The sequence below is a fragment of the Podarcis gaigeae genome (assembly GCF_964106915.1).
Source record: "Podarcis gaigeae genome assembly, chromosome: 9".
Classification (NCBI taxonomy): domain Eukaryota; kingdom Metazoa; phylum Chordata; class Lepidosauria; order Squamata; family Lacertidae; genus Podarcis; species Podarcis gaigeae.
This window is the reverse complement of record NC_139685.1, coordinates 23146596-23169950: the sequence shown is the minus strand read 5'-3', so window position 1 is coordinate 23169950 and position 23355 is coordinate 23146596. Positions and strand designations below refer to the sequence as shown.

Below are 23355 nucleotides of genomic sequence, written 5' to 3'. Positions count from 1 at the left end.
GTGGTACCTCGGGTTAAGTACTTAATTCGTTCTGGAGGTCTGTTCTTAACCTAAAACTGTTCTTAACCTGAAGAACCACTTTAGCTAATGGGGCCTCCTGCTGCCGCCGGAGCACGATTTCTGTTCTCATCCTGAAGCAAAGTTCTTAACCCGAGGTACTATTTCTGGGTTAGCGGAGTCTGTAACCTGAAGCGTATGTAACCTGAAGCGTATGTAACCCAAGGTACCACTGTATTTAGTTGTACAGTGGTACCTCGGGTTACAAGTGCTTCAGGTTACGCGTTTTTGGGTTGCGCACCATGCCGAACCCGGAACTGGTTACTTCTGGGTTTCGGATGCGCAGAAGCACTAAATCGTGCTTAGCGCATGCGCAGAAGCGCTGTATAGCGACCCACATGTGCAGATGCAGTGCTGCGGATTGCGAACCTGCCTCTCGCACAGATTACGTTTGCAACCCGAGGTTCCACTGTATGTAATTTAATGAGCATTTGAGCACAAAACAAAAAAATTCCTTCCAGTAGCACCTTAAAGACCAACTAAGTTAGTTCTTGGTATGAGCTTTCGTGTGTGTATCTGAAGAAGTGTGCATGCACACGAAAGCTCATACCAAGAACTAACTTAGTTGGTCTTTAAGGTGCTACTGGAAGGAATTTTTTTGTTTTGACTATGGCAGACCAACACAGCTACCTATCTGTAACTAGCATCTGAGCACAGTTTAATTAGCAACCGTATTCATTAATCTCTGGAGTGAAAAAAATCCCCATAATGCTACTTTGTAGAACTCACAGTTGTCTGTTTTTGCAGTAGTAACATTTAAAACTATAGCAATATTTGTTTTTTCAACTATACTTGGTAGAGATTATTGAGTGATTTTTGCTGTGTCTTCACTCAAGTTTTATTTATGTCCTGAACTTTATTATGTGTTACATTCTGTACTTTCTATGTTTCTATGGATTACATTAATAAAAAGGGGGGAAATCAGAAATGACTCCACAGATCATTCAAGAACCTGCAACATGAGCATTTCCTTTTTCCAACAATTATTTTCAAACTTGTCTTTTGTTTGCTGTCCACCAGGTGGCATCGAGCACTACACTTTTTAAAAAGGCTACTGCGGTTCATGTCAAGAACTCTTTCAAAAACCTTCCTTTGCCATCTGCAACAAGTTTTGCTCCACAGATAACACTATTTATATACAGCAGTACCTTGGAAATCAAACAGAATCCGTTTCAGAAATCCGTTCGAATTCCTAAACCTTTGAAAACCAAAGCGCGGCTTCTGATTGGCTGCAAGAAGCTCCTGCAGCCAATTGGAAGCTCCAGAAGCCCCATTGGACGTTCGGCTTCCAAAAATAGTTCGCAAACCGGAACAGTCACTTCCGGGTTTGCTGTGTTCGGGAGTCAAAACATTCAGGAACTAAGCTGTTCCAAAAACAGCTAAAACCAATGACTTTTAGAATGATAATTGATTCAGCAACAGTAGCAAAAGTGCTCCTTCATTGGACAATATTGTATTTATGTGCTCAAAAAGTCTTACTTTTTCACACACAGAAATGTATTAGTCGAACCTGTATCATTCTGAGTCAGTATAGATCAGGGGAAGGGAACCTCTTCCAGTCCGAGGGCCATATTCTATCATACGTTACCTTTCGAGGGCCGCATGAAAGTGATGGACAGGGCCAGAGCAACAGATGCAGTTCTTACCTTTTTATACAGTGGGTGACATTCTAGCCATGCAAAAACCATAGATTTACATGCACGCGCGCAAACACGCACGCGCACACACACATCTAACCCAGGCATGCAACAGACATTTTCACAGTTCAAGGACACATGCAGAAGGAAAAGCACTTGAGGTTGCGTTGAGCAGGGGAGGTCAGAGGTGTCCTGGGGAGAGTCCCAAGTGCCAGACAGAGAGGTTCCCCTGGTACTGTGGTACCTCGGGTTAATAACTTAATTTGTTCTGAAGGTCCGTTCTTAACCTGAAACTGTTCTTAACCTGAGGTACCACTTTAGCTAATGGGGCCTCCCGCTGCCGCCGCGCCGCCGGAGCACAATTTCTGTTCCCAACCTGAAGCAAAGTTCTTAACCCGAGGTACTATTTCTGGGTTGGCGGAGTCTGTAACCAGAAGCGTCTGTAACCTGAAGCGTATGTAACCCCAGGTACCATTGTATAAGCAATACTGAACTGGAGCTCTGACAACTTCCTGTGTTCCTACAAGTGATGGATCAAACCCATGTTTTCTTTACAAAAATTAAGGGGATTAGGAACTTATTTGCGAGACCTTTTGCACAGGGCTTTGCAAATTCTGAAAAAAAATCTCCTCTGGGATTTATCAGAGGAAAAAGCATATTACTGTTTCCTACTCAGAGGTAGAAAGGAATTGGCCTTGGGAAGAGAGAGTGTACAAAAGGCTCTGCTTTAGAGCTTGGGAGTATCCCCACCTTTGTCCCCCCGGATGCTTTGCTGGGTGAATGGTCATCCCAACACAGGTAGGTAAAGGTAAAGGACCTCTGGAAGGTTAAGTCCAGTCAAAGGCGACTATGGGGTGTGGCGCTCATCTCCGCTTTCAGGTTGAGGGAGCCAGCCTTTGCCCGCAGACAGCATTTCCAGGTCATGTGGCCAGCATGGCTAAACCACTTCTGGTGCACAGAACACCGTGGTGAGGGCCAGAGCTCACAGAAATGCTGTTTACCTTCCCGCCGTTGCGGTACCTATTTATCTACTCGAGCTGGTATGCTTTCAAACTGCTAGGTCCACACAGCGATACTTGAACATCTGGCCATGTGAGGTTTTTATCATGCTTGCACAAAAAACAGGACTTTAAAGTATTTAAATTAAAAAGGTAGCTTTATTAGTAAATATCAAGAAATAAAACCAATGATGCAACTGAGAAACGAATCCACAAAATAAATTGTAGGTGGTATTCAACTAAGTTTTACTTAGAGGAGATTCAATGATATTAAAGAACACGACTAACTTAGGTTCATTACTTTCAAGAGGTTAAGCTTTGTTGAATACCACCCATTAGTCCAAAGTCTTCAGTCTGGTATTTAGTCCAAAGTCTTCAGTCTGGTCTTCCCATTTGTGGAAGTTTTAATCAGCTGCACTTATGATTTTAGAAAATTACTAGGCTAAAAATCAGCATCCCCATCTGTATTAACATCTGGATCAGAACCTTAATGGAAAACAATTCACCAGGCTGCATGAGTTCTGACCCACATCTTAATGGGGAAATGCCCCTGTTTTCCAAAATGATGATCCCATACATAGGCTTTTTCTTTGGAACCCCTAGGCTGCAATCCTAACCCCATTTACCTGGGAGTAAATTCAACCAGACTTCCTTTGGAGTAGACATGGTTAGGCTTGCACCATTAGTCAATTAAGCCTAGAAGCCTGGAGCTTGTTGTCCTTTGCAGATTTGGGATCAGCCAGTTGGGGAAACTGGCCTTGAAGCATGTCTTTATAGGTGTTGGATTCATTAATAAAAGGCAAATTGGGGAGGAAAGGAAAAACTTCTTACCAAGACAAGTTTTTTCTTACAACTACCACTTTTTCCTTGAAGCTAACTAATTCAGCTGGACGCGGGTGGCGATGTGGGTTAAACCACAGAGCCTAGGACTTGCCAATAAGAAGGTCGGCGGTTCGAATCCCCGTGACGGGGTGAGCTCCCATTGCTCGGTCCCTGCTCCTGCCAACCTAGCAGTTCGAAAGCACGTCAAAGTGCAAGTAGATAAATAGGTACCACTCTGGCGGGAAGTTAAATGGCGTTTCCATGCGCTGCTCTGGTTCGCCAGAAGCGGCTTAGTCATGCTGGCCACATGACCCGGAAGCTGTACGCCGGCTACCTCAGCCAATAAAGCAAGATGAGCGCCGCAACCCCAGAGTCGGCCATGACTGGACCTAATGGTCAGGGGTCCCTTTACCTTTACCTTTTTAACTAATTCAGCTAACTAATTCTTATGGGCTGCAAGAAGATCAAACCTATCCATTCTTAAGGAAATCAGCCCTGAGTGCTCACTGGAAGGACAGATCCTGAAGCTGAGGCTCCAGTACTTTGGCCACCTGAGAAGAAAAGACTCCCTGGAAAAGACCCTGATGTTGGGAAAGATGGAGGGCACAAGGAGAAGGGGACGACAGAGGACGAGATGGTGGGACAGTGTTCTCGAAGCTACCAGCATGAGTTTGACCAAGCTGCGGGAGGCAGCGGAAGACAGGAGTGCCTGGCGTGTTCTGGTCCATGGGGTCACGAAGAGTCAGACACGACTAAACGACTAAACAACAACAAAACTAATGCAACATGCTATCAAGGCAATTTTGAGGCTAGTTTTAATTTATAGAAACAAATGCATCAAAATCTTAAAGGGAGGCTCTGAATTTGCTGTTCAAGGTACGATGCAATAAATTATTTGAAAACTGTTCTAAAAAACAATTTTAGCCACCATGGTGCTTGCAGGCTAGGTATCTACCAGGCAATCTAACCTAGGTATGTGCTTCAGGAAATCGTAGGGAACATCACCTCACAGCCAGCCAAGCAAATATTATGCAGCCATCAAATGGCAATTCGCCATGCTCCAAATGAAGCCTGGCTTTGTAACCAAATAAGTAATGGGGAAGGAAGGAAAGGTAATGGGGAAGCAGTATATCATCATAAAACCAAATATGAAGAAGCAAAAGTTTTATAAAGTGAAAGTGCACAACAGAGCAATTGCTGCATTGTTGATAAAACTGTAGATTTTTGCAAACAGGTTTTTGGTTCTTTTTTTAACTTATCCGATCCATCCCGCTAATTAAAGCCTGCTGTTGCTGGGCAAACAAAAGTGGTGCCAAGATGTAATCTGGCTGATGGATGAATAAAAAACCGGACTGCTCGGACAGTCCATTTACAGTAATGTGCAGAGACATTAGAGAAGTCGCCCTCCTGTCGCTTCTCTCCTATGATTCACTCAAAATTCACCATCAAGCTTAGTTACCACTAATAAAGCATTTGAATATTCCCATTTTAAAAAGAATTTATTATTTTTAGTTGGTGTTTTGCTGCCCTGGCAGAGTCCTGCTCCACGTTACAAAGTCTGCTGACAAACTGAAAATTTAGAAATTCCAAACCTGCACTCCCTCCGTCTTGGTGACAAAACTACCTGTTCTGAACCACTGAATATCCGAGTGCTTTATTAACTAACATGCATGCACAATCAGCCAACTCATTTGTCAAAACTGCAGGTCTTGACCCAATAATGCCTCTCTGTCCCATCTGCCCATAAACAAGGTACGATATCTTACCTGACACTTTATATCACAATTTCACAACAAATATTGTATTCCGAGAACAGATGCACAAGTAGTAGACTGCCTTTGTGATACTTACATTTCAGTATTTATAATGTCATCAGTGGTGTGCAATACTTACAGAATTATCTACTTAATGTAAAATGGTCACAGCGACACATTGCTCAAATGAACCCATTCGGTCCATGATCGGTTGACATTCCTGCATTTCAGAGGGCTGGACTAGATGACCCTCGTGATCCCTTCCAACTCTAGAATCCTATTATTCTAACCAATAATTCCACTATCTCAGATTGGGGCTTTATTAGGATTGTGAGCCCTCGTTGTGCACAAAAGGGAAGGGTTCCCATTGTGCCAGGCTGGGGCTAATGATAGTTGCAATCCAAAACATCTGTAAGGTACCAGGTTTGGGAAAGCTGCAGTAGATGATTATCCTTTCCTATTCATTGGCTGGCTGTATAAACCTTACAACTACTGTGGCTAATATTGTAATGTAAAAACATCTTTGGATATTGTCATTAAAAATCTATGTATTCTAGCAGCAAAATCTTGGTTCTTTTTAAAAAGAAGCCTCCCATTTCTCTCCACCACCCCCACAAAAAAAGTTGATTGCTTTGGAATTCAATTAAGCAAGACAATGCTCTTCATCAATTGTCTGTAGAATGACAATACATGAGGCAGCCTGAAGCTTTAAGTTGCAGGCACCAGATTCCTATGCTAATGCACAATGAATGCAATTATACCAACTGGTCAACCCTGAATAAGGAGATATTCTCCAATTGATAGTAAATAATGTTGTATTGTATACCTTCCACATTTTAACAGTATATTATTGACTTTTTTTCTGAAATATCACACAAACCATGTGAGCCAGGTGAGCTCACTAAGCTTTGCAAAATATATTTTAAAAATATTTATATTCTAGCTGAATAAAAATATGTAACTGATTTATAAATCAGTTTCTGTTCACTGAATTAACAATGGCTTCTAACTTTGATTTATTTAACTGTCCTGGTGATTAACCCACAGTGTGAAACAATAGTGACCCCTCTAAAAATGAGCTGGAAAATGATTCCCCATTAACTGCCAGAAACCAATTAGACACTGCCAAACAAATGAGTATTAGTTCAAAACCAACCTTCCATTATAGAAAAAAGTTGCTTTACCCTGAAGTTGAAGAACATGATTAGAGAAGACCAAGACTGTGTTTAAAGCAAAGTAGACACAGGAAAGAGATTAGGGGCATGTCAAAGAAAACCAGGAGACTAGGAGTCCAAGGGAATCTGGAATCCAGAACCAGTGTGAAGATGTTCAAGCTCGCAGATCACAGCTTTCTAACTTAATCACTCGATTCGCCAGCGCTAACACAGAGGTGCTAACAGCAGAACACAAAGTTCATACTGTGATGATTACTCCAGTCTTAGTGGATAAGCTCCCTCTGCAATTGGTACAGACAACATGCAAACAGGACTTAAAAGTACCCCCATGTTCCCCAATGACAACAGCTGCTAAACATCTGTATACAGAAATAGGCAGCTTGCATAGACAAGCTGGAAAAAAATAACATATATGATTTCTCGCTACTCACATTTGCTCGCTCCTCCTCCTCCGCAGTTCAGCCTTAGCTGATCTGCCACCAGCATCCTTTAAGTTTGTTCTGCACATGTTCTAACAGCTTCATGTTCGCTTGTGCTCGCCCTCTTTGCAAAGCCTCCAGATCTGTCTGCCAGCTGAATGGGGCTGGGCTGGGGGACCTACCGCTACGTAGGCAACATTTATTTAATTAGTCTAACAAGGAATGAAGTTTGGGGTGGGTGAAAGGAAGGCCACCTGGCAGGCTGTAGATTTCAGAGTGGAAATGCCACATGTTGCCCATATAAATGACTACCTTCCCCAAGACGGCAGAAACCAAGACAGCTGTAAAGGAATTATAGCGGTGGGTGCACACAATACTGAACCGATTGCCAGATTGCCAGACGCTCAAGTATTTCTTGACTGATTTTGCTCAAAGTGACAAGCTTTCAAGACCCCACAGCCTACAGGCATCAATCACATCGCGATTTAATCAGCTCATCTGCGCACGGATGCCAGAACCCTCCTTCCACCTCCAAAAATTCATTAAAATGTCTTGTTCCTGGCTGCTTTTACAAACATGAAAGCCACACACAAAAAAAGGAAGAGTTCAGTAAAATTTATTGCAAAGATCCACTCCTTGAAGGCAAAAAAAGAAATTCTTCTTGAAGCTCCTAACCTTCAACTCCCCGAAGGTGCATTGCAGCAATGGTAGAAATTGATTTAGTGAGAAGCTTCTATTAGGGAGAGTGCTGCTCTCATCAGGAAGTCCCTCCCCCCTGCTGTAATCAATAATTTAAGCAAAGCCAAGAATCGTGTCAGCCAAAATGACCAGGGAAATGGCTTTAAAAAAAAAAAAAGATATCTCTGTGGAATAGTAGTAAAATCCAATTAAAAACTGAATGGGAAATTTCTGCTGTTGTTTTTTTGAAACTCTGGGTATCTTTGCTCCTATACTGAAATGAGGCATATTTTTTTCTGTTTCCCCAAATTAATGGAATGATAAAAATGTTGTTACACAGAATATCTTAAATCTATAGGGTGAGCATTTTGCCCACTATCCCCATCGTTGCCCCAATTTTTCTCAAAACAACACTACATTTCAAGGCTGAAATCTCGTTAAGGGTTTCAGAAATGTCAGTCTCACTGAAAAACATATGCTCAGTAACACTGATTGACACTCTAGTCTATACTGCCTCCAGGACGTTCATGTTGAACTGATTTTAGTACAGAATTCTAGACCTTCTAAAACTAATTAGATGGAGTCCTGAGATGGAGTCATGGGATGGATTCCACTAATGTGGAAACTTTTACAAGGCTCCAAAAGCCCTGACGCAGCCCATATCACTGTCCTTTAATACTCAGGCCCCCTTGCTATGGGCTGACACCCCTCTGTCACATCAACCTCTCTATGATATTAAAACAGCTAAGACAATGGCCGCAAGAGGGGCATTACACTCCTGACTGCAAAGTCCTAAGACTTTAACCTGGCCTTTGACACTTAAGATGCATGTATTTAGGGAGCCAACTTATTCCTGTGATTTTAATTTTGGATTTTAATGTTCTGTTTTGAAAGATTGTTCACTCTGGGGTGAACAGTTAACAATAAAGCAATTTATTAATATTAATATTACTAATATAATCCATCAGACTAGATTAGCAATAGCTTCAAGCAAGACAAAACTTTAGGAAAACCAGTCTCAAATAACCAACATGGTTAAGTCTAAATAACACACGAAGGAGTTAATGCCATAGAGTAAACTGTCCTGCCAGGCTTAGCTAAGTCTACTTCCTCTCAGAGACGAGGGTGGCACTGTGGTCTAAACCACTGAGCCTCTTGGGCTTGCTGATAGGAAGGTTGGAGGTTGGAGATTTGAAACTGTGCAACAGGGTGAACTCCCGTTGTTTGTCCCAGCTTCAAAAGCACACCAGGATCATTTCATACCAAGTGATCCAACTTATCTACCTCATGTCATCCAATTTTCTTAATATTTTGTACACTTGCTGAATAGTCAAAACTAAGTTTAAATCTAAAATTTTAATTATTTATCTCATTCTGTTTGTGAGTTATGAGGGTCTGAAAAAAAAATTAAATGACAATTTTAGCTGTACCGTACTACACAAAAACCTTAATAGCTCAGGCCGGAACTGAGATATGTCAAAACTAAAAACACCAATCCCTTCAGAACTGCATGGGCTTTAATATGATATGTCACATGATGGACTTACTTTAAATTTTAAATTTAAGTTACAAAATCATTTTTTTAAAAAAATTTAATATGATTTTGATTTTTCAAAAAATGTGTTGCTTATTTAATATTTCTAAGAGCTACCTGCCAAAATTCATATTGGGATCTCAATGGGATCATATAAAAATATTTTGTACATACATGTCTGCTTTATTGGGTTCTATTTAGGATAAATGGGTCTTCTTGGAGTAAAATGTAACAGAATGAAAAAGACTTAACTATAATATCAGTTACTTCAGACATTTCTTTAGAAAGTTATTCAATTAAAAGGTGTCTGAGAAGCTAGTCAGGCTTTTCTTTTAAAATGTGTTCCAAAGCGGAGTGATAGCTTGCATGATAGAATTAACGCTTTGAAAGAATTCTTGTTAGTACTTCATTTCATGAACATTACATCAAAATACATATCAAACAAAATTATTACACTGCTGGAACTGTTAACCTGGTGCCAAGATAACATCCCTTCTATCCAGTTCTTATTTCCAACAAATGAGGAATACAGAAAAAGAAGAAAGTTCTTCCTAAAATGACGCTTTGAAAGAATGAAAGTTATCAAGGGAACACAAGGATTTCATTGCCTTGTTCCATCTACATTCAGTCCAACAGAAATTGTGACCAAGGTGTACAAAATATTAAGAAAACTGGATGATATGCAAGTACAGTGGTACCTTGGTTTGCAACAGCTTTGGATTACAACCGTTTTGGATTACAACCCCCCTTTTTTTGGATTACAACCCATTTTTTGGGGAGGCCCCATTGGCGAAAGTGCGCCTTGGGTTACAACCTGTTTTGGTTTACAACCGGACCTCCAGAACAGATTATGGTTGTAAACCACTGTAGATAAATAGGTACTGTGGCGGGAAGGTGAACGGCGTTTCCGTGCACTCTGGTTTCCGTCACGGTGGTCCGGTGCTCCAGAAGCGGTTTAGTCATACTGGTATCATGACCCGGAAAGCTGCATGTGGACAAACACCGACTCCCTCAGCCTGAAGCGAGATGAGCGCTGCAACTCCATAGTCGCCTTTGACGGGACTTAACTGTCCAGGGGTCCTTTACCTTTACCTTACTTCCCCCTCACCTTGGGAGGAACTAGATCATCAAACCTTTGTACTTCCCAGGCTACCTGAGAAGCTCAGCATGTGATGAGGTTTGAGCTAGTTGCCCCAGCTCAAACTGCGTGGCTCTCACCAGTCGCTCAAGTTCCTAAACCAATCATTTAGGAACTTTCACCACCAAGCTCAGTTCTACTGCCCGTGAAACCTTTTCTGAAGCATATGAATCTGGCCTTTGAACAGTTTGCAAGTAAGCCATTTTTAACGTACCAAAGGTGTGGTCTTCTCCTACGCTGGGGAAGAGGGAAATTTTGGAAAGCCACATTTTAAGGGGACATTTTGGAACTCAGAAGGGCCTCTTTTAAAGGTCTAAAAGCTTATATTTCCATGCTTTACTTTGCTGCAAATTTTGACACAGTACTTGTCCCCAGTTTGGATTTTGGCATCCAGGAATTCTCATCAGGTAAAAAGTCAAGGAAGAGACTAGTAAAGTGAAAAGGGTGAGGAAGGGAGCTCAGGATATTCTAGGGAACACTGAAAGGTGCTCAGGTAATGCTTTGACATATGCCACCTCAGATAAACTATTCTGCAGTGTCACCTGACTTTTAAAGATGTGACTGTTGCATCATTTCTTTGTTCTCTTTCCTTTTCTTTGTACCTACCACCTGGGGCCTTTTAATTTGTTGACCTCATATTTATTAGTTATACTAAAGCTTGGGACCAATTCCTGTTTATGACCACATTTGCCATTATTTGTTTTTTTGCTATTCATTAATCTTTTCACCCAGGCTTTTGGCAGGGGGATGAGTGAATTATCTGCAGGCTGCTGCTAAAGAGCTGCTGTAATCTTATCCACATGATACTTTTAAACCACTCTTGTGCCAGTCATGGAGAATCATGGGAACTGTAGCATTTGAGGATGCTCAGCTACCATTCCCAGCACCCTTAACAAACTACAGTACCCAGAAACCTCTGAGATTGTTGAAGTGGCATAATAGTGCTTTATAAATATATAGTGTGTGCATGTGACCATTCTATTGGCATTTGCTGTATGCTAGAGTATAGCAGTTATTTACATTTTATTGTATAAAATGTGTGCTAAGACGTAACCAGTTCTGCAATCAACGGAACTGAGGAAGGGCAGGATATAAACTGAACAACTAAATTAAACAAATAAACACAATAAACACAACCACCAGACAATACAGATGTCAGCATCACAGCACTTGTTCCAAGGATGCTTTGTTCTCAGCATCAATAGGGGCAAACCTGTCAAGCGATCAATTTATCATCTGATAATGCCTCTGTCAACAATGCCTTCTGCAAGGACACAGGTGCAAGGAGAACAGAACACACAGGGGCCTCATGCTTCTTGTCCCCACACTTCATTATTTCATCTGAAATATATATTTTGTGACATATTTCAGTTGGAGTTCATGGGTGGGGTGGGGTGGAAATCTATTTGGGGTAAGTCAGAGGGTTGCAAAAACAGGACAATCCCAATCAGCACTCTATCTCACTAGGAATGACACCTGTAATTCCAGTTTCCCTCACATGTGCGTCAATTTTGAGGCTACTTACCTGATGTACTGTCATAGCTTTATCTTTTACGTGCCTAACATTGCTATTCAGGAAAGGAAATAAGGCTATAGGTTTGCCCCAGGATTGGGCATCCTCTTTGCATATAGCCATTGGAATTAGATCGCTTGCGCATTAATGCAACATTATGCAGAAGCACAGTTTTAAACACACTGACGCACTCTAAATTTGCTAGATAGTCTAGCAGCTGCTGGATTCCATTCCACTGGGAGGAATGGCAGCCCCTTCCCTTCTTTTTACAGATTTAAGTATCCACTTAGGAGCATATATCAAGTAGACAATTTTGGCAGGAATTCTATGCTGCTTTAAAAAAAAATGCTGAAGCACAGATTTATCAGGCCAAATTCACTCATATTTCAATGTCTTGTTTCATAGCTTTGGGGAAACCTGAAAACCATGTTTTTAAAAGTGTGGTCTGAATTATGATTGCCTTCTCTTTCTTCTCTTTTTCCTTAGCAACAGATACATGGGCTGGGGCCAGAGCCCAGCACCTCTGGGATATAGAGGCGCAGCAGAAGATTTAAGAGAAGGGATGCAAAAGGTTTGGAAGAGGAAGTGGAGAGGGAAGAAAGGGAGAAGCAGGGCATGAGTAGCAGCAGTGGGTGATTTGGGCAAGACCTGATAAATAACCAGGTTAATAGCAGGCAACAACACTAAGATATGGGGTATGGAGAGGAGACAAAAAGATGGAACAAGGAGAAAACAACCCAAGAAGGGAAGGCTTTCGCTAGATCACCCTCTGGGCTTGGAGTCAATCCTGCGGCTGCTTATACCTCATCTATGCAGAACAAACGGCAAGGGCCGAATCAGTGAGACGGGCAACGTTTGAAACATAACTACACAGGAGCATTATCATACACCAAGCTGTTGAGACCCTGTTCCCCCAAATGCAGCTGTTGTCATTTGAATCACACCAACATAACTCAATGGGGGGAAATGGCAGCATGTTGGCATAGCCAAAATGGCCACCATCATGTTGGAGAGGCTTTTCACACCAACAGCTTGCTGTGTGGACGTGCCATCACATGGGTTACAAACAAACCATAAAACTGAAAGTATCACTTGTCCCTGCGATAACTATTTGTGTGGTTCCATCACTACAAACACTCATGAGTTTGACATGTAAAAGCTGGGGGGGGGGGGAACCCGTCCACTTTCTATTGTCTGTAATTCACTATCTTCAGATGATATAGACAGGAAAGCTAACAGTGTGACTTTAAAATGTATAAATAGACTAGCGGATTCTAAACAATCCTCGTACCCCAAACAACTGCAGAAGCCCTTTATGCCATATCCCATTCTGTTCCAGAGGATCCCACAAACCTCAGGAGTTAGAAGTCTGCACAGTAGGACTTTACAAATATCAGATACCCCGTCTTGTGGAAGTGTTTCCATTAGCAGAAAGCCAGAATTGGATGCAATCCTATGTATTACTGCAGCACCGCTTTGCCTACTGAAGATTATTGATTGTCAATTCCGTAACAGTTCAAAGCTCCACCCTAAAAATACTTATCAGGAAGCAAAGTCCCACCGAACTCAAAGCCACATTCTGAAAATAAATGTGATTAGGATTGAGCTGCCGCAATTTACATTTAAATGCAAAGCAGAAAGTACCAGGGAAAAAAGCTCTGAGTTTTAAAACAACAATTTCGTGTAGCAACTGGACAGAATCAGTAACACTGTCATTTGATCATTATTAACAGGCTAGCTGAACTTTCTTTAGTTTTATCACAGCCATTTATATGACCAAAAGAATTAAACTTTTCTTAAGGTGAGTTATTGCATCGCTAAAGGGTAGAAAGTCCCGCTATAAAGATAAAAACTTAAGCTCGGCAAAATTTGCAATCTCAGCTGCATTCCTTGAAGCCAACTGATATACTGGCCTAAACTTCACTCTTTGCAAGGATTTACTCAAGCGCATACCATTTTGCTTTCCCACACACCCACAACATACAAAAGAAGCATCTGTACCTGTTTCATCTGGGGAACTGGGAGATGCGCTATCCTGAGACAGCGTTGTCCAACTAGAGTCTTCGTCGCTCGGAGCCAGGTTCTGAATCCTATGTAGCGCACAGTCTGTTTTGGCACCAGTTTTAGGATTATCCTTTTTCGTTTCCGGGCTCGACGATACGGTGGCTACCTGTCCATCTTCCGGACTCGCTGGCTTGTTTTGTTTCCGAAGCAAGCCGTCCCCGTTAACAATCACTGTGGATGCCTGGCTATTGCACTGTGAGGACAGTTTCTCCTCCCCTGCCACTTGGCTGTTCCCCAAATTCTGCTCAATGTCCCTTGCCGATGTCTCAAGGTCTGCATAGTAATTTAGGAAGCTCTTGGTTCTCCGGCGTTGTGTGGGTAGTATTTCGCTGCCTGAGGAATCCTCCTGGTTTGGCTCCTTCCCCTCCAACTTCTCAGAAGTTATGTTGATGCCTGCGGTAGTGGTAGGAGCGGTCAGGTTCTTGTTAGGATCCTGCTGCCCCTGCTCCGCTGCTTTCCTAAGCTGGTTCTCCCCATTCTTCACCAGCTTTATGTTGGAAGAATTGTTGCCCAGCAGGGGCTGCGCAGCAGGATCCGAAAGGCCCATGGCTGTCTGGATGTTAGTCAGTGCGTATTTTTTCCTGCATTTTGGAGGGGTGCTGTTCTTGACTTCTGTGTGCTTGATTTCGGCATTCAGCAGCTCGTTGTGAGAGGAGCGCAGGTGAAGTGTGTTGGGCGGAGTGGCAGGACCGTTCCGATTCACAATGTCCGTCGCGCTGTTGCTTGCCATAAACCCTGCCAAGGTTTCCACACCGGAGTCAACTGGGGAAGTAGAAGAAACAAACACTCATGAGGTATCCTTAAGCATAATAATCAACAGGTGTTAAGTGTGCTTGGAAACAGGATTGAAAAGCCTGCATACATATCCACCCATGAAATAAGCAGCAATGTCTTGAATTTAATGGCAGGTCGCAGATAACCAGAGGAGGGGTAAGGGTTTTAGTGAGCTCATTCAATACAGCTCTCCTTCATGGTAGCTAGGCGCAACCAGGTATGCCAATCTCTCCAAAGCTTCATACCACTTAGCAGGGAAATTGAAAGGTTTATGCCAGGGATGGGAAACTTGTGGTTCCAGATGTTGTTTGGACAACAGCTCTCTTCATCCCTGACCATTGGCCATGCTGGCTGGGATTGATGGGAGTTGGATCCCTGGCCTACCACATCTGGAGGCCCAGAAGTTTCCCTCCCCTGGTTCATGCATTCTGCGTAGGGGAAGAACATGGCAAAATCTCACTGTAGCCTTTCTGATTTCTGCTTTTCCACCCAGTTTTGCAGTGTAACAATACTAAAATAAGAGTGCATTGGTGGAGACTGACAAGGCACTGCCCTGGGTTAAGGTGTATTTAAGAACAATATATGGCCTTCTAAATTGGGGAGAGCGGGTATTGATTTTGTCTGTTACTATGAAGGGCAGAATAGAAAGAGGGTTCTTGGTAGGCCCTCAGAACTTTTCCTTTATGATTATATTTAAGGGAAAAGCTTTGTTCAATCATACTGAGGGCCTATCTAGAACCCTCCTTCCAAGAGTGGACAACCAGAGAAACCTACAAGCAGGGCATGAAAAGAAGTGTCTTCTCTCATTGTTTATCCCCAGACATTCAGAAGTATAACTTCCAGGACTGTGGAAGTCTGCATATCTAACATTCATGGTTCAAGAGCTGTTAACAGACCCATCCTCCACAGATTTGCCTAATTTCCCTTTAAAGGCACATAAACCACCACCACCGAGTGGTGATGCTTTGGCCAGCAGATTGCATGTGAAAGGGGACTGCTTTTCCTCACTCCGGACCCTATCACTTTTTAAAATTAACAGTTGTTTCCCCCCCCCCCAATTCATCACAAATAAGGAAAAAGAGGTGGTAACTCTATAAAAATAGGAGTAGCATTTATAAAGTGGGGTGGGGGAGATACTAAGAAGGGAAGGAGAAGAAAGTGAGTTGTGGTATTTCAGGCACATGAAATGGAAGAAGTGATGTACGCTAAATTGACAGCTTCTGAGCATCGGCCATCAGAAAAAAATGACCAAACGTCTTCATATTCTTCCTCTTAACACTCTCTGGGTGCTATTTTGACTTTTCAGTTAAGGTACAAAAATCAAGACTGCCACTGACCTGGTCAGTAGGACAGGAGCTTCAGTGGGATCACCGTTCTTCAGCGGTATCACTGAAGAACAAAACAGGGTATAATTGTTTTTCTACATGGCATTGCAGATACACCATTGTTTTCACTGGAGTTTCCTACAGCAAACACATAGGGCTAAATTCTGTGTGAGACTTCAGTGGCTTTAGGAAGCGTGAATGGGAAATGTGAATCTCTATCACATAATGGCCATGTGCCAGGAATTCAGAACCAATCCTAGCTCTCTCCAGTAGGTGTTTACAACATATCCCCAAGTATTTTGAGACACATGCTCTTCTTTCATACTTTGCTTGTCATGGCAAAACACTAATAAACCTGGGGTGCCATGCAGACATATGGAGCGGTTCTGGTTCTTGGGCTTCTGTCTGCTGAATAAGAAAAGAGATATCTATGTAGGGAAGTTTTTAATGTCTGATGCTGTATTGTTTTTAATATTCGGTTGGAAGCCGCCCAGAGTGGCTGGGAAGATGTTAAATTATTTTTGTATGCCACAACTGCTGCGAGAATTTTAATAGCTAAAAAGTGGAAAACGCAAGAACTACCTACAGTGGAAGAATGGCAGATGAAGATGATGGAGTTTTCGGAACTAGCTGACCTAACTGGAAGAGTCCGCGACCAGAAGGAGGAGGAATACAAGGAAGAATGGACAAAATTTAATGATTATTTAGTTAAATATGTTAAGGTAAACTAATTGGAAACAGCTTGCAGATACTTGATTGGCTTAGGATTTTATATAAGTTAAGTGATGAAGTAATATGTTTAATTTCAAAATGAAAAGATTTAAGGATGTCAATGTTCAAGTTAAATTTATAAGAACTATGATTTGGAAAACTGTTAAAAGGATATGCATTGAAATTCAACTGAGGGGAAGCGAGGAAGTCACTAAACAATGTTAATAAGTGTAATTTAAATAAGGTTTATGATTTATGTTTGTTTGTTTATTTGTTTGTTTATAATTTTGTGGAAATCAACAAAAAAAATTGGAAAAAAACAAACCAGAGTGGCTGGGAAAACCCAGCCAGATGGGTGGGGTATAAATAATCAATTATTATAATATATTATCTAAGTGATTATAGAAATGTTTAATTAAAACAGGGGCAGGGACGGGCAAACACATCCAGCTGAATAAATAGTCTGGTCTGGTCAGTGCAGATCATAGCTAGCGCTCTCCTGTTTGTCAAAACAGATTTGCATGAAGCAGATGGCTCATTCATTTTAGGGTTATGCAATGTTGAAAACAAGCGGGGGCAGGGGTGGGGAGCAAGAAAAATGCTAGACTGTCTGATCTGCTTGATAAAGTTTCTGGTTTTATGGACCTCTCCTTTGAAAAACCTTTGAGAATCACTTCAGCTGTCTACCCCTTTGTTTTCTCTTTCATTATAACTTTGATACCGGGAACACTAATTCAGCATCAAGACACACTCCAGTTGTCAAAGCCAATAATGGGGATGCTGTCTATATTCTCCTCCTCCCTACTTTGATTTCTCTGTTCCTCACTCTTTATCAGTACACACACACACACACACACACACACCTTATTTAGCAAATAAATTGTGACAGAATATTATGTCCTGCTGCACCGAGGAAATCACTGTATAATATACCAGGCTTCTATTCTTTAACACATCCTTTAGATTTATTATGTTAGAAGGCACTGATACGTGGATGTTGTAAAAACTAAATTTCAGGCATTTAGGAACACAGGAACCTGCCTTTTACTGAGTCTGACCATTGATCTGTATAGCTACATTCCTGACTGACAGGAATATTTCCCAGGTGTACCAGAGATGCCAAGGCTTGAATTCAGGATAATCTGCATGCAAAGTATGTGGTCTACCACAGAGCTACGTCCCTCCCCACGTTCCACTGTGTAGCCGCAATTGGACTTCACTTGATCTAATGTACCGATTCAGCCCTATAAAGCTTCTTACACCTTTTTCTACATTGACTTCTTCCTTCTGGCATTACTGTTGACCTGAAAATGTACATAGTGCCTGAAATGGATTTGTGCCAGTGGAATTAGTACCTCAAATGACAATTTAAGAACTGCCCTGTCAGTACATCTTCACCACGTTGTTGGTTTTAGCCTTTCTGCATACATCCTACCACACTGTCCGTATTTTCATCTGAAGAATATTGGAAAGCACGTTGGAAGGCTACAGGACATAGTGGGGCCATCGAGGCAGGACTTTGGGGGAGAAGTTCAGGACCCCCAAACAAATGACAGCTGCCTACCATATTTTTAAAAATGTGAAGTGATACGCATTGCCATCTAAAGACACGCACACGCTCTCAAAGACCATGAAGTCCAGAGTCTATTATCACCTAACTTCACCAATGTTAGGGCTGCTAATTTTCTTACTGCCTTGCGCAGCTTAATAAAAAGATGGAAGCTTATATTTCTGTGTAACAGTGCCTAGGGGTTCAAGATAATTAAGATTTATGACCCAGAAAGACCCTGTATCAGTCAAGGGCTTTCACCTTAGCACTGTGCTGTAGTCCACTTTCCGATTTTCTAATCCATTATTAACAAAAGAAAGCAGTGACAAAACCCCACGTGCCCCTGAAAGACAAAGGTATAGAAGGAGAATAAAAATGAAAAAGTTTGGTGAGTTAAGGAGAAATCACCTGAGGCTGAACTCCAAAAAAAAAAGACCCTATCTGAGAAGTGAATCATCTGTGCTGTGCAGCCCAAATCATATTCTAAAACTGATGGTTAGAGACACTGCTTTTTTTCACAGCAGAATTTCTCATCTTCCTTGCTCACTTCTGATTCAGCTGCAAGGAGAGCTGAGTGGACCACATGGAAACACAAAGAATCAAACCAAGAAGATGGTTCTCTTACCAAAGCTTAAAACCTAGCAAGTCAAAGAGATGCCCAAGGTGTACATTGTGCCTGACTCCTGCACATTCTTATTGATCCAAATTATGCTCCCGGGGCAGTGATCTTGCGAACCTCCTGAGAGCATCCTCAAAATAAATGCTACATAAATTTGTGCTTCAAGGAGAATAATTCTGAGTGCCTTGACAGGAACTTTAGAGAGAGGTAGACAGGCCATTACTTACTCTCTCAGTACTGCTAATGAAAAACTAAAACAATTGAACCAATCAATGTTTTTAAGTTAATTAGGACAGTATAGGTACAACTACTAGGGGTCAGCAAACATTTTCAGCAGGGGGCCAGTCCACTGTCCTTCAGACCTTGTGGGGAGCCGGACTGTATTTTGGGGGAAAATATGAACAAATTCCTATGCCCCACAAATAACTCAAAGATGCATTTTAAATATAAGCGCACATTCTACTCATGTAGAAACACCAGGCATGCCCCACAAATAACCCAGAGATGCATTTTAAATAAAAAGACACATTCTACTCAAGTAAAAACATGCTGCTTTCCGGACTGTCTGCGGGCCGGATTTAGAAGGCTAGTGGGCCGGATCCGGCCCCCGGGCCTTAGTTTGCCTACCCATAAACTAGGCTATAATTGGCCATGCCTAGGAAGCATTTCCTTTGGATGAAGGCAGACGTATTGTACAACTGTAGTGTGGGAAAGGGATGCGGGTGGCGCTGTAGGTTAAACCACAGAGCCTAGGACTTGCCGATCAGAAGGTTGGCGGTTCGAATCCCCGCGACGGGATGAGCTCCCGTTGCTCGGCCCCTGCTCCTGCCAACCTAGCAGTTCAAAAGCACGTCAAAGTGCAAGTAGATGAATAGGTACCACTCCAGCGGGAAGGTAAACTCCGTTTCCGTGCGCTGCTCTGGTTCCCCAGAAGCAGCTTAGTCATGCTGGCCATATGAGCCGGAAGCTGTACGCCGGCTCCCTCGGCCAATAAAACAAGATGAGCGCCGCAACGCCGGAGTCGGTCACGACTGGACCTAATGGTCAGGGGTCCCTTTACCTTTAGTGTGGGAAAGGACCCTGAGGGCCATCTAGTCCAACCCCGTGCAATGCAGGAATCTCAACTAAATCATACATGACCATCCAACCTCTGCTTGAAAACCTCCAAGGAAGGTTAGAGTCCACGACTTCTTGTAGCAGTCTGTTCCATTGTTGAACAGCTCTTACTGTCAGAATGTTCTTCCTGATGTTTGGTCAGAATCTCTTTTCTAAGTGCCAAGACCAGATGATGGAACAAGTGTCCCATCTTTTGGGGAAAAAATCAAGAGGGTGGAGAATAAGCAGGAACTTGATCTAATGTACTGATTCTGCCCTATAAAGCTTGTAGAATTGGAAGAGACCACAAGGGTCATCTAGGTCAACCCCTTGCAATGCAGGAATCTGTTGCCCAATGTGGGGTCAGGCCCATAAGCCTGAGATTAGGAGCGTTGTGCTCCACCGACTGAAATATCACTTCATCCTCCATTATGCTGAATATTTATATCTCACTGCGGAACATTCAAGACACTCCTATATATGACAACTCTACAGTATTATCTCAGCATGGAAGATTGTAGGCTGGAGGAGGAAGGGGAAGGAGAGGGAGGAGAGGAGAGGGAGAAGAAAAAGAAAAAGGGCACCCAGTGAGTTCATGGCAGAGGTGTGATTCGGACCAGGGTCCTAGTCACTAACCAACAATGCTTTACGCAGGACCACTTCACTGGAGTATTACAAAATCTCCAAGCATTGAAAGTTGCAGAAGGGGATACAGAAACAGTTCTTCTGGTGCCTGCTGAGCCTTCATTCTCACTCCAGCCCACCAGTTGCCTCCCTATAAATGCCCATTCTGGCCTTGTACTCAAGTTATCTTGACATATATGGGCTTGGAAACACACTTTTGTCGAGTGAAATGCACAGTTCCATCTACAGTTACCTGTTACATCAGCTGCACGGTTAACTGCAGTTGGGCCAAGCCGAGCGCTGAGAAAGGGAAGTCTCTGCTTGATCCCGCAACCTGCTCCCAATTCTTTTAAACAATGGATAAGAAATTGGCAAGTACTGGCTTTGAAAAACTGGTTGTGTTGTTTTAAAGAAAAGAAAACACCAGAAGAGCGAGGGAAAGGGAAAGAGAAAGAATGAATATATTTTTTAAATCGTAAATGCAAGACCATGAGCCCAGAAGGAGAGAAAGAAATTCTATGCGTACAATATTAAAATATCTGAAAGGGCATCTGACCTGGAGGTACTTCTGACATGGATCACTGGGCTTCAGCAATGGATCAGGAAATAGATTATTATTTGAAATCTGAAAAGAGGGATCATTTTAAGAAATTAAAAACAAAGAAAGCCACAAAACAAAGCCAGGGCAGCACAACGCTGGACAAATTATTCAGTAAAAATAATTATTGCAAATACAGAAGCAGGGGGCAGAATCTATATCACTAGCAATGTTTAAAAGGAAAAAAAATTCTCCATGTACATTTCAGAAAGGTGGAATTTCCAAGAGTTAACTCCCAATTGCATTCCATATTTTAAGCAAAATTTACTGTAACAACACTGTCAAAATATTGCATTGTGCAAGTGGAGTATAAGTCATGATTTTCGGCTGCTAGATGCCTTCTCTGTGGCAGAAGCGTTCTCAGCCTTGCTCTTTTATGTTGCAAAGCATCTCCCTCTAATGCTAATTCTTAAAATAAATTATATTTGCCAAGCAAACGAAAACGTAAAGCATTCTTGGTGGCCCTTTAAGCTCAGTTCTTCACAAACAAATTGAAGGCAGAAAAATCTGAACACAAGCAAGGTGGATTTCCTGGCATGCAGAATTTGCTGAAGTTGGACTAAATTATAGAGAGCACAAAGCCTGCTCATAGCAGACATCTAAGAAGAAGAGAATTTATTAGGTCTTCTATTTGAAACTCTCTCAAGCTTCAAGTTCTCAGTACATCAGAATATTTTTCACCAATTCCCCTCCTGGAAAGCGACATATCCCGCAGCCAGCTATAAAATGATGAGAGGGCATTATCACACCGAACAGAAGAAAGGTTACAGCTTGTGAAGTATAACCAATATATATTACTGCTGGTTGATGCCAACAACCTTACTTACTACACGAGCTAAAATTCAAAAATTTAAGCTCTTTCCCTTCCACTGGAAAGCTTATGAAGCTGAGGTTTTATTCCTTTTTTGAGCATTTAGGTTTTCTGCACAGGTGGCAGATTTAAAAGACACCGAGAGGATCTTACAATCGGGTGCCAGTAGCAGAAGCAGATATTCTTTTATTTGTCTTTTTTACATGGTAACCTGCGACTGTGACGTGAACAAAGGACCACTGCATGCCTCCATTCCTCATAACGCCCTCTGGCTACTGCCATTCAGTTTTCTTACATCCCCCTCCGCAGGTTCCAGTGTTTGGTTCATCTTCCACCGCTGCTTCTACTTCCACTGCGGTAGCATCTGACCACGGGGTGGTAAGCAAAGTCCGAAGGGGACTGTCCTTGACCCAGAATTGCCCAGCAGCAGCAAATAGGTAGCAGACTCTGAGTAGCTGGTTTCAAACATAGAGCAACTTTCATTTACTGCTACTGTACTACTAGAGAGAGCCAGTGTGGTGTAGTGGTTAAGAGCCGTAGTCTCGTAATCTGGTGAACCGGGTTCGCTTCCCCGCTCCTCCACATGCAGCTGCTGGGTGACCTTGGGCTAGTCACACTTCTCTGAAGTCTCTCAGCCTCACTCACCTCACAGAGTGTTTGTTGTGGGGGAGGAAGGGAAAGGAGATTGTCAGCTGCTTTGAGACTCCTTAGGGTAGTGATAAAGAAGAAGAAGAGGAAGAAGAGTTTGGATTTGATATCCCGCCTTTCACTCCCTTTAAGGAGTCTCAAAGCGGCTAACATTCTCCTTTCCCTTCCTCCCCCACAGCAAACACTCTGTGAGGTGAGTGGGGCTGAGAGACTTCAAGGAAGTGTGACTGGCCCAAGGTCACCCAGCAGCTGCATGTGGAGGAGCGGAGACACGAACCCGGTTCCCCAGATTACGAGACTACCGCTCTTAACCACTACACCATACTGGCTCTCGAAGCGGAATTTCAAATCCAAACTCTAGTCTTCTTCTAGACCTGAAGCAACATTGGCATCACTGTAACAGTGTAAATGTAATGGAGAAGAAGCCTTGCTACAGCAAAAAGAAAAACTTTGCTAAATTTCCCTATCTGCATCTGCTTTTACTTCCCCCCGCTATGTATATCACAGTAATAATTAAATTGCCTGCATGCAAGGATTTAGATTTCATCTACATAATAATACAAAATGGAAATTCTGAACATACAGAAGAGGTGAATTCTGAAGTAAGAGCTGCTTGACTGTGAAACAGATTTCCTCGGAAGGTAGTGGATTTTCCTTCCTTGGGGGTTTTTAAGCAGAAATTGAATGGCCACCTGTCCTGTATGCTTTAGTTGAGATTCCTGCATTGCAACGGACTCAACTAAACGACTCTCGTGGTCCCTCCCAACTCTACAGTTCTATGATTCCATGATCCTAAGAACACTATATAGTAA

At 42.4% G+C, this 23355-nt stretch overlaps 1 protein-coding gene across 19 annotated transcripts in view; it reads right to left on the bottom strand.

Moving 5' to 3' along the window:
• Nucleotides 1-23355, bottom strand: part of APBB2 (amyloid beta precursor protein binding family B member 2) — a 162038-nt gene that overhangs the window by 73060 nt on the left and 65623 nt on the right. For 10 of the 19 annotated variants that reach the window (XM_083754913.1, XM_083754924.1, XM_083754912.1 and 7 more), the window contains 2 exons: nucleotides 21043-21111; nucleotides 13727-14551 (listed from right to left, as the gene is read on the bottom strand). In XM_083754913.1, coding sequence (XP_083611039.1) covers nucleotides 13727-14551; nucleotides 21043-21061 — 844 coding nt within the window. In that variant the 5' untranslated portion in view covers nucleotides 21062-21111. The remainder of the gene's footprint in view (nucleotides 1-13726; nucleotides 14552-21042; nucleotides 21112-23355) is intronic. The other 9 variants (XM_083754908.1, XM_083754906.1, XM_083754923.1 and 6 more) reach the window with 1 other exon arrangement.